Source organism: Ictidomys tridecemlineatus, chromosome 4 (assembly GCF_052094955.1).
Source record: "Ictidomys tridecemlineatus isolate mIctTri1 chromosome 4, mIctTri1.hap1, whole genome shotgun sequence".
Taxonomy (NCBI): Eukaryota; Metazoa; Chordata; class Mammalia; order Rodentia; family Sciuridae; genus Ictidomys; species Ictidomys tridecemlineatus.
In genome coordinates, this window is record NC_135480.1 from 203,251,561 (window position 1) to 203,263,319 (window position 11,759).

At 46.5% G+C, this 11,759-nt stretch overlaps 1 protein-coding gene across 1 annotated transcript; it reads left to right on the forward strand.

The window, feature by feature from the left end:
* Window positions 1-59: 59 nt before the first annotated feature.
* On the forward strand, window positions 60-8,441 carry Swi5 (SWI5 homologous recombination repair protein). The gene is made up of 5 exons (XM_040286389.2): window positions 60-361; window positions 646-694; window positions 4,340-4,461; window positions 5,523-5,617; window positions 8,101-8,441. Exons 1-5 carry the CDS (start codon window positions 75-77, stop codon window positions 8,163-8,165), a joined length of 618 nt encoding a protein of 205 aa, XP_040142323.2. The 5' UTR covers window positions 60-74; the 3' UTR covers window positions 8,166-8,441.
* The last annotated feature ends 3,318 nt before the right edge of the window (window positions 8,442-11,759 follow it).

Sequence of the window (11,759 nt, forward strand, 5' to 3'; positions counted from 1 at the left end):
CGTATCCAGGGCGGTTCTAGGCGTCCGTGGTGGGCGTGGTCTAAATTACCCAATCTGATTGGTTAACAAGAAAGATGACGGGCAGAGGGGCGTGGCCAGGCCACCGCGAGCCGCGGTGGGCGGGTGGAGTCACAAAGAAAGCTGCGTGCGCGCGCAGCCGCTGTCCCCGCCCACTCCGGGAAGGGGCGGGGGCTGCGCTCGCTGGGTGCGCGCGCAGCTCTTCGTGCGACGGTTTCTGGCTGCGGCCGCCGAATTCTTTTCATCCCGAGCACCTGAGGCGTCACTCTCCAGTCCTCGCCCTGGATCCTCCTGCACCACAGAACCTCCCGGCCCGGGGGCCTCGGACCCCGGGGCTCAGGAGGTGGGTGAGGAACTGGCATTAGTCCCTTTCCTGATTCCTTGCAGCTCCTCCTCGGACTTTCAGAAATCCCCTTCAGCACCCCCCACCCAGCCCTCCTGGCACTCTTTCCCACAACCCCTCCTTCCTCGAGGGTCCCGGCCCTGATTCCGGGAGTGTAGCTCCCGGCAGCACCGGTCCGGTCACCCCTACTTCCCAACTGCTGCTCCTCCTACACCCACGGTTCCCCGTTCCTTTCCAAGCGGCTCGCAGTCCCACCAAGCTTTTTCCCTCGGCCTTCTCTCTAGGACTGAACCCGGACAGAACCGAAGTTCCCGCGGGGCCTTCCGATCCCCTGTGAGTATGTCGGTGCCCCACTCTCCTCTCCATCCCACTGCAGCCCACGCTGCTCAGCCCTCCTCAAAGACTTCTCCCAGCGGGATCTTTTCTGCTGAAAAATCCCAGGTCACTTCGCAGTCCCTTCCCTTCCTCCTGCCCTCCAGTCTTCAAAGGGCTGTGCTGGCCTCCCCCTCCTGCCTCAGCTGCTTTTTCCCCTCCCTTACTCCAGTCCTTCTGCTAAGGTGTTTCTCTTCACCCAGCCCCGCTTTTAATCCCCCCGCCCCAAGCTCTTGATGTTCGTGCGGTCCACTCTTTTAGCTTCTAGTCTCTTTTTCAAAAACTCATCCTCCTTCTTTACTCTGATTACCCATGATGGGGTTTCCATCACCCCTCTCAATTAGATCATGAAAGACTTGGTATTTGTTCATTGATGAAGCTCCTGCCCTTAACTGGGCACCTGGGATGCTCTGCCAACCAATTTTTTCCCTCCAGGAGCCACAGGATGAGGAGGAAACAGACTAAAAAATTCTGGGATAGTATGAGCCTGGTTTGAAGAGGGAAGCCCAGACTTTAGTTGTGCAAGGAAGCCTCCCCAGAAATGGTGAGGCTGAAGGTGAGGCCTAATGGATAAGTGGCAGTAAGCCCAAATGACAGGGTGGGAAACCACAATCTGTGAAAGGCATCAGGTTGTATGATATTTTCTCCCAGGGAAACAGTGTGGACTGCCTTTGACCTCCCGGAACCCTCGTTGGATTCCAAATCATGCCTTGCCTGTTCTCTTAATTCATTCCTTCCCTTTTTATTTATTTTTTTAAACATTTATTTTTTTAAAAAAGTAAAAAAGGGCTGGGGATGTGGCTCAAGTGGTAGCGCGCTCGCCTGGCATGCGCGTGGCCCGGGTTCGATCCTCAGCACCACATACAAACAAAGATGTTGTGTCCACCGAAAAACTAAAAAATAAATAAATAAATATTAAAATTCTCTCTCTTCTCTCTCTCTCTCTTTAAAAAAAAAAAAAGTAAAAAAGTTGGACACAACCCTTTATTTTAATGTATGCTAAGGATCAAAACCAGGGCCTCAGGCGTGTGAGCACCGGTACCCCTGAGCCACAATCTCAGCCCATCATTCTTTCCCTTTTTAAAAACAAGCCTTCGCTGGGTGCTATGGCCCATGCCTTATAGTGCTAGTGGCTTGGGAGGCTGAGGCAAGACCGAAAGTTCAAGGCCAGCTCAGCAATTTAGCAATAAAATATAAAAAGGCCTGGGAGGGCTGGGATTGTGACTTAGCAATAGAGCGCTCACCTAGCGTGTGTGAGGCCCTGGGTTCAATCCTCAGCATCATATAAAAATGAATAAATGAAATAAAGGTATTATGTTCAACTGCAACTAAAAAATATTTAAAAAGGGAGGGGGCTGGGGTTGTGGCTCAGTGGTTAGGAGCCCCTGGTTTCAATCCCTGTTATATTAGTTAATTAATTAATTAATTAAAAAAAGGATTCATGGGGCTGGAGATGTAGCTCAGTGTACTGCACTTGTCTAGTATGCACAAGTCCCTCGATTCCATCCCCAACACCACAAAACAAAATAAGACTTTAATTTAAAAAAAAAAAAGTTTAGGCATGGGGGTCTCAGGCTGGCATCCAGCTTGGGTTAAACAACCTCCTCCTGCCTCAATCTCCCATGCACTGGGTCTTCAGGCTTGCATTACCATGCAGGGATAAGAAGGCTTTATTGAGCACTTTATCCCAATTAGCTTACTCTAATATATCTCCTAAGTCCTTCCAGTAACTTTTGAGGCAGATACTTTATCATCCCCATTTTTTTCTTTTTTTTTTTTAAAGAGAGAATTTTAATTTTTTTTTTTTTTTTTTTTTTTAATTTTAAGCAGACACAACATCCTTGTTTGTATGTGGTGCTGAGGATCGAACCCGGGCCACATGCATGCCAGTCGAGCGTGCTACCGCTTGAGCCACATCCCCAGCCCCAGTCATCCCCATTTTTGACCTGAGGTCTCTGAGTGCCAGAGACAAAGTCTCACAGGCAGAGCTGATGAGTTTGAACTGCAGCAGTCTCCTCCCACAGCCTGAGCAAACCCTCAGCTTTGTCTCCTGCCTCTGTTTTTCTTTGCCGCCTTAACCTGCCCCTCTGCCTCCTGCTGCTCCTTTCATAATATGGAGCGTATCAAGGATTGAACCCAGAGGTGCTCTACCACTGAAGCTACATCTCCAGCCCCTGTAATTGTTATTTTGAGACAGGATCTTGCTAAGTTGCCAAGAAACTTGCAGTCTCCTACCTCAACCCCCATTATAGGTATGTGCCACTGTGCCTGGCTCTGAGTAGTTTCTCTCTTCTCTCTCTGCTGTTCTTTTTCTGCACACTCCCTCAGAAGTCTCTGTCCTGTGCCTCCAACTTGCCCCAGTGCGCATGACTCTCTAACCCTGACTTTCTGTGGACACTTAGAGCTGCCTACAGAGTATCTGTGCGTTCCTATTTATCCAGTCTGAAACTGCTGTCCTGTTAGACACTCCCTTAGGACACTTTTTATGATTAACATATCATTCACTCATTCATTTGACAAATGTTTATTGAATATCTGTTATATGCCAGATACATCTGTAGACTCAGTGCTGTCAGGGAACAAAACAAAGTCACTGTCCCCATGGAGTTTATCATAATAACAGGTGTATGAAAATACTTATGAAATGTACTTTAGGTGTTGAAATGCAATACAAGATCAGGACAGGGTGATGTAGGTGAATGAGGCAAGTGGTCAGGGAAGGCCTTTCTGGTGAAGTGACATGTGAGTAGAGCTTTAAATTAGATCCTGTCTGGAGGATTGACCTAATTGTTGAGTGTTTTCTCTTTGGGCCTAGGATATAAGTTCCTTGAAGACAGGGGCCAGGCTGGATATCCACTATTGTTGAGTGACCAGTTATGAGCCACTGAACCACCAGGAGCAGGAACAAAATCTTTTATTGCCTCTTGTATCCCATGTAGACCGTTCATCCAACATAACACTTCCTAAAGATTAGCCACATACTAGGCACTAGCTGTTGTGGCTTTAGAGACAGAAAGGACAAAGATGAACTGTAGCCCCATGGAGGGTTATGCTATCTGGTGACATTTGCAGACTTAAGAGAACCTAAGAAAGAGACCTGGAGTGCATTCTCTGGAGACATGTTGGGGGCCAGGGTGGGCCATTTAGCTAGGATTAGGTTTGGCCAGCAGTGAAAGAAAACTCTTAACAATGGCTTTAAGAGTCACTAGAGACCTAAACCTCCATCTGTCCTACCACATCCTCAACATGGCTTCTGCCTCATTGTGCACGATTTCTGTTCAGCTCCAGCTTTACATCCACATTTCAGGCAGCAAGAAAAGGGAAGGCCAGAGAAAGGTGCCCTCTCCCTGGAAGGACTTTCCCCAGATTTTATATATATATATATATATATATATATATATATATATATATATATATCTCACTTCTGATGAAGTTCTATTTGGCAGAACTTAGTCATAGGGTCACTCTAATTCCAAAGGAAACTAGGAAATGTTTTATTTGGGGGCTTAGGAGTCTATTACTAAGCAAAAGTGGGGGGTGGCTATTGGGGGACATCACATAGGCTCTGAATGGTCAGTCCCACTGATGACTTTTTATGCCACTCAGAGGCCATCTTCCAAGTCTGGCCCAGCTGCAGGAACCGGTGAGGAGTCCTTGCACCATGAAATTCAGAAACTAAAAGAGAAAAAGAGGATGTTGGAAAGGGAGATCTCCCAATTAATTTCTGGGTAAGTCTTTTGGGGCTCCCTAGCATGGTTTAGATAACTTTTGGGGGGACACAGCTAAGTGCCTGGTGTACACAAGGCCCTGGGTTTGAACCCAGTACCATAAAAAACAGCAACAACAGAAACTTCAACTATTGCTCTGTAACTGATATGGTCACACTGGCTTGGCATAAAAAAAGAATGGCAGGGCTGGAGCTCAGTGGTAGAGAACCTATGTAGCATATTTGAGGCACTGTGTTCAATTTTCAGCATCACATATAAATGAAAAAAATAAAGGCCCACCAACATCTAAACAAAATATTAAAAAAAGAAAAAGCCGGGCGTGGTGGCGCACGCCTGTAATCTCAGCAGCTCGGGAGGCTGAGGCAGGAGGATCTTGAGTTCAAAGCCAGTCTCAGCAAAAAGCAAGGGGCTAAGCAACTCAGTGAGACCCTGTTTCTAAATAAAATACAAAGTAGGGCTGGGATGTGGCTCAGTGGCCAAGTGCCCCTGAGTCAATCCCAGTACCAGAGAAAGAAAAAGAATGGCACCATTGGATTCACCAGAGGCCTCAGCAGCCTCTCTGGTGGAGTGTTGGTTGGGCTGGAAAAAACTTGGAAATGAGAATTGAAAACTGTCCAGGATAGAGTCACTCTTCTAGTCTCTCTCAAGCTGCATTCTGTCCTCAGCTTCCACCTACACCCAGATTGTATTCTGGCTGGGAGGAGGGCTTTCAGTGCCTAAGGCAGGCTGGCTTTTCCCCAAGTTCTCCAAGCCTCTTGCTGCAGCCAGCCATGGAATGTCGTTTCACACTTAATGGATTCTGTCTGGATCTTGTGTCCCATCTGTGAGTCCCTCAGCTATGGCCAGGGTTACCTAGGGAACAGGGCATGCAGAGCAGATCCTCTACCAGCTACAAGCTTCAAGAGGGTAGCATCTATGCTATCATCACTGTGTTCCCAGTGCCTCGCACCTAAAAGTCCAATAGTGAACATTTGCTAAATACATGCCTCCTTGCTGCCTAGCTCAGATCCTTATCAACTTTCCCACGGTGCTCTCTCCCTTTCTCTCGTTGCTCACCCTAGAGGCTACAGTGAGGATGAAATGGAGGAACACATCTCCCTGCTCCACGAGTATAATGACATCAAGGATGTAGGACAGATGCTGCTGGGAAAGCTAGGTGAGCAACAGGCTCTAGAGGAGCCACCAGGGATCCAAATGTGTCCCCTCCCCTAGCAGTGTTGGGTTTTGCTCCTGGGCCTCCAAACTTGCCAACCTCCTGCTCTTCTCAGCTGCCCTGCTCTTGGAATGCCCCACCCCTCTCCTCACCAGCCTCTGCCCCCTCTGGCCGCCCAGCAAAGCAGTAATACAACTATTCTTACCTGAGTCCCAGGGATTTTTCCTCAAGCACAGAGCCTTCTCTGAAGTGCTTTAGACCAGGACTTAACCCATCTGCAAGATCATGAACTAAGGTTCCCCCTTCTTCGGAGCCTTCAGAGATACCATCTGTGGCTCAGTTGTCTGTCCAAAGAGGCAGGAGGTGCAAGAGCAACGCTTTGTGGCTTCAAAGAGTATTCTGTTCCTCCTTGAACTAAATCTTGCTATCCAGAGAGTTTTAACCAAGGCAGACACACCTGTGTGTCTCCAAAGTAAGGCTGATGTGAGGTAAGGAAATGTGCAGATGGCCTTGTATAGACCCTCCAGTTCCATCAGCTGGCCTGGCCTGGTGGACAGCCCTGGCATCCAGCAGCCTGGGTATCATTCAGAGCTGCCCAGTTGCTGCATGAGTTCTACACTTAGTGCAGGAAGTTGTGACAGCATCCAAGCTTCCTCGGCAGAGAGGAGTCCCGTTTCCCCTGTGTTTTGTTGGAGAATGGATCCCAGAGCAGGAGAAAACGAGGAAAATGGATGAAGGGCGAGTGATCAGGGACCCAAGAAGAAAGGATGTGAGGAGAGTGCTGCTGAGTGGGTGGAAGCATTCTACTTAGAACTCTGCTTGAGATCTGCTGTTGTAGGGTCCAGTGGCCTGCCCCTTTTTGATTTATTCAGCAAGTATTTTGGGGGCACCTCTTCTGTGCCAGGCACTGCACAGATCTTACTTTGGTAAGAAGGTCCTGTGGCTTGAGTTGTAGTGTCGTGAGGGTGGGGCGGAATGGTTGGTAAGTAAAGGAACACAGCAGATTAGTGATAAAATGTGTTAAGAGCAGAGCTGAGGAGAGACTGTGGTTGCAGGTGAGGACAATGTAAGGAGCCTGAGGAGAACCCTTCCCAGTGGGGGGCAGATGAGTCTGAAGCAGCAGGAGGCACAGCTCACACAGGCCACAGACCAGCAAGCGCTGGTGCCTGAGCTATGCTAAGATGTTGGGTTTTCGCAGGTCTGAGAGGCAGTCAGTTTTCACTAAAATTCTTGTTTTATTTTGTTTTGCAGTTATTGGGAATTGAACCCAGGAATGCTCTGTCACTGAGCTCCATCCCCAGTCCTTTTTTATTTTATTTTTTATTTTTATTTTTTTTTATTTTTTTTTTTTTAGAGAGTGAGAGAGGAGAGAGAGAGAGAGAATTTTTAATATTTATTTTTTAGTTCTCGGCAGACACAACATCTTTGTTGGTATGTGGTGCTGAGGATCGAACCCGGGCTGCACGCATGCCAGTCGAGCGCGCTACCGCTTGAGCCACATCCCCAGCCCCTCCTTTTTTATTTTTTGAGTCAGAGTCTCACTAAGTTGCACAGGCTGGCCTCAATGTGGGATCCTCCAGAGTCATTGGAATCACAGGAATGTGCCACCAAGCCTGCCTTTTTTTTTTTTTTTTTTTTAATGGTACCAGGGATTAAACCCAGGGGTGTTTAACTTCTGAGCTACATTTCCAGCCCTTTTTATTTTTTATTTTGAGACAGGGTCTCACTAAGTTTCTCAGGACCTCGCTTGCTGAAGCTGGCCTTGAACTTGTGATCCTTCTGCCTCGGCCTCCCTAGCCACTGCGATTATAGGCATTCACCATGGCTCTGACTTTTTTTTTTTTTTTTTAAAGATGGACACAATATCTATACTTTATTTTTATGTGGTGCTGAGGATCGAACCCAGTGCCTCACATGTGCAAGCAAGTGCTTTACTGCTGAGCTATAATCCCAGCTCCCTCTTTTTTTTTTTTTTTTTTTTTTTTTTTTTGAGGTGGGTTTTCTCATTATTGCCCAGGCTGGCTTCCAACTCCTGGGTTCAAGTGAACCTCCCACCTCTGCCTGTCCAGTAGCAGGGGTTACAGGTGCACATCACTGCCTGGCTTCCGTTTATAGTTCAGGCAAGGACTTTAGCTGTTCTGTGTGGTGAAGGATTCTGGGGAGCTTCATTTCACTCTGTGGAATGAGGTGAGTGTCCAGGGAGTCAGGTGCTCACAGCGCAAGTTCTGAACACGGTATCTGATGCGTGGAAGGCTCAAGTGTGAGCTGTTAGTATGGTAGGGCCAGGCAGGGCCCATAGGGAGAGGCCTAGAAGGAGAAGCTTTTACCTTTGCCACTGGGTGAGGCGTAAGTGAGGCTTCTTGCCACTAGCTAGAAGCCAGGAGTGCTGTCCTGTGTGGGTCAGGCCAGTGATGCTAGCCTGGGGTTTGGCTTACTTCCTTCTGCCTCTCCCTACTGGACACTCATTCATTTTTCCTCCATTTCAGCCGTGATCCGAGGTGTCACCAGCAAAGAGTTGTATCCAGAATTTGGTCTGGACGTGAATGACTGAGCTGAGGCTCAGCCTCAGGTCCAAGACCCACAGGGACAGGTGGATTTGGACTTGAGAAACAGCAAGAGCCCAGCCAGTGCAACACTAAGTTTCCAGTGAGAAAATGCTAGAAGCCCTTTGCTGAAGATCCCAAATGAAGTAAGGAGGGAGCTCAGAGAAGAGGGAGTCAGGGAGGAGGGGGTATTCCCGATTCTAAGGTTCCTAAAATGTCCCTGTGATCCTGAGTATCCGCATGTGTATTCCATTTGCTAATAAACATGAGCAATCTTGGCATCAGTCTGTATACCAATTCTTTCTCCCTCTAATCTTTGTTCCTACTTGGGGGAGAGAGCCTGCCTTGGGTTTTAACAGCCTTACACCTATTGTCTCTAATGCTCAAGAGCATTCTGTGAGGAATTAGTTTACTGTCCCATTGAGGCTCAGCATGTGGGAGACCAGCCTCGGAAGTGACTGAGTTAACTCCCCTGCTGGGCGATGTAGCCTCAGGCACCCATGCTGCTAGACAGCCCCTCTCTTCTAGGTTTCCCCTGACTGTGTCTTTGTGGATGGGGGTGCCTTCCTACAGCCCCATGGGTAGAGCTATGCTCATCTGTTCCTTTGTAATGTAATCCCTTGCCCTGTTTCATGGAAATGCTTTGTGTGTGTCCCCTTACTGTGCCCTTGGGTATGGCCTTCCTAGATGTCAGTCAGCTTGCTGACAGCAGACATCATGAAGCTAGACTCAGCCCCCTGAAACCTGACCCCTTGCCTTATTTGAATAGCTTCTCAATTAAAAGGGGTCAGCATGTGTGTGCCCCCCCCCCCTCTCTCTCTCTCTCTCCCTCTCCCTCTCCCTCTCCCTCTCCCTCCCTCCCTCCCTCGCTCCCCTTAAGGTGGGAGGAGCTATCACAGCACCCCCAAAGAAAAAGGTATTTGTGTCTCTTGTGTGGTTATTTTGCGCAGCCTAGTTCTCCTGGAGTGACCCCTGGGTTGGGAAGAAGCTGGGAGTGAGGAATGACATCACTTGAACTTGCAGTCCTCCTGTCTCAGCCTCCCAAGTCCCTGACATTACAGGCCTGTTTTGTATCAGTATATTAATGTTCAATTTTGGAAAAAAATTATCCTCTTCTAAAATTTAGCCATTTTGATTATATACAGTATTCCTTTTATAAACCTTTTGTAATTTCCTTAGAACCTTTACAACTGGCTCAAATCTATGACACTTAAACTTTGTATTTTGTCCAAACAGCTAAACTTTGATGTATTGTCTTCATCACATGCTGGAACAGTTTAGTCAGTCTGGAACAAAAATTTCACTTTTGCCAGTTTTTTTTGTTTGTTTGTTTTGGTTTGGGTTTTTTTTTTCACTATTTGGTGAGTCACTTTGTTGCCACACTCATGTCAATCATCAAGCCAAATGTTTCCTCTAATATCTGGCTGTAACTCTCCAGTCAAAAATTCAAACTTCTCTTTTCCTAACATCCTATAAACTAAGCCACACCCAATGATGCACATCTATAATCCCAGTGACAGGAGGCCACGGAAGGAGGATTTCAAAGTTTGAGGCCAACCTTGGCAAGTTAGCAAAACCCTGTCTCAAAATAAAAAGGACTGGAGATGTGGTTCAGTGGTACATGCTCCTAGGTTCATTTTCCAGTACCAAAAAAAGTCCTATAAACTGAACAACTAAATGTCCGTTTCAAGAGGACAAGCCTCGTCCACAAAGTGGACCAAACCATAACCAGAGGCATTTGAAGTACAAACCAAGATGAGGAGTTGACATCAGAACTAGATGCCCTAGCATAATAATAGCTTTGCCCCTCCTAAATTTTTCCTTGTTTATGGCTATTTTTTCCATTGATATGATAATGATGTCAGAATTTCACAATCACAACTCAGGAGGCTGAGGCGTGAGGATCTCAAGTTTAAAGCCAGTGTGGGCAACTTAGCAAGACCCTGCCTAAAAATAAAAAGGGCTGGAGGTGTTTCTTAGTGGTAAAGCACCCCTGGGTTCAATTCCAGTTCTGCCCCTAAAAATAAAATAAATGAATTTTCGGAATCCTTTAATCCACCTAGTGGATTACTTGACAGAATCCTTTAATCCACCTAGTGGGTAACTTGGGTAACATCCCCAATACAACTTTTTATTCAAATTATATAATAGTCCCCCTTTTTTTAAAACCTTTTTAAAAAATTTGTTCTAATTAGTTATATATGACAATAGAATGCATTTTGACACATTGTACACAAATGGAGCACAATTTCTCCTTCCTCTGGCTGAACATGATGCAGAGTCACACCAGGTAGTGTAATCATACATGTATATAGGGTAATAATGTCTGTCTCATTCCACTGTCCTTCCCATCCCTATACCCACTCCCCTCATTCCCCTCTGCACAATCTAAAGTTCCTTCATTCTTCCTCATCCCATCCCCATTATGGATTAGCATCCTCTTATCAATAAGAGAAAAATTCAACCTTTGGTTTTAGCTTATTTCACTTAGCATGGTATTCTCCAGCTCCATCCATTTACCTGCAAATGCTGTAATTTCATTCTTTAAGGCTGAGTAATATTCCTTTGTGTATATGTACCACATTTTCTTTCTCCATTCATCTGTTGAAGGCCATCTAGGTTAGTTCCATACTTTAGCTATTGTGAATTGAGCTGCTATAAACATTGACTAGCTGCATCATTGTAGTATGCTGCTTTTAAGTTCTTTGGGTATAAATTGAGGAGTGGAATAGCTGGGTCAAATAGTGGTTCCATTCCCAGTTTTCTGAGGAATCTCCGTACTGCTTTCCATGCTCATTCACCATTTTCCATGCTCATTCACCATCTCTGCTTTTTTCTTTTCCTTCTTTCTCTTTTTTGAGATAGTGTGTCACTATGTTGCCAAAATAGTCTCAAATTCCTGGGCTCTAGTGATCCCCCTGCTTCAGCCTCCTGAGTTGCTGAGATACAGGGACATGCCATCACGCCTGGCAGATATCACTATTCTTTGTTTTGTTTTATTTTGATTTGTGGTACCTAGGGATTTAGCCCAGGGCCTAGCACTTGCTAGGAAAGCTCTCTACCACTCAGCCATGTATCCCTACTCCATCACTGTGGTGAGCCGCCTCTGCCGCTTATGCAGATTATGGTCGCCATTACAAGATGGCGCTGGCTCCGCTGTGGTATGTGACAAACAACTCCTTATTTGGGAGAGTTGGCGCATGGTTTTTCAGCACCCTATGAGAAAGTTCCGCGTGGCAGCTTCGCATTGGGGCTTGAGATGCTATATTAAGGCTGGGAGGGGCATCCGAGGGATTAGTAGAAGAAATATCAAGGGCCTGAATAAACCGCTGAAAGAAGATTCCCGAGTTGCGTCTTCCTTGCGGGCAAGGGGTCACGACACATCACTACTCTTTTTTTAAAATATTTATTTATTTTTTTAACTGTGGTTGGACATAATACCTTTTTTATTTATTTTCATGTGGTGTTGAAGACCGAACCCAGGGCCTCACACATGCCAGGCAAGCACTCTACCGCTGAGTCACAACCCCCGCCCCATCACTACTCTTTAGTTTCTACGTTTTGTTATTTAAATGTTGGCATTAATCTTTTTTTTTTAGTTG

Excerpts from the sequence above, each read along its gene's own strand:
- Swi5 (XM_040286389.2), top strand. The coding sequence starts at position 75 with ATGACGGGCAGAGGGGCGTGGCCAGGCCACCGCGAGCCGCGGTGGGCG. Across the intron at positions 362-645 it reads CGGACCCCGGGGCTCAGGAG|GACTGAACCCGGACAGAACC; the intron begins GTGGGTGAGGAA and ends CCTTCTCTCTAG. Across the intron at positions 4,462-5,522 it reads ATCTCCCAATTAATTTCTGG|AGGCTACAGTGAGGATGAAA; the intron begins GTAAGTCTTTTG and ends TGCTCACCCTAG.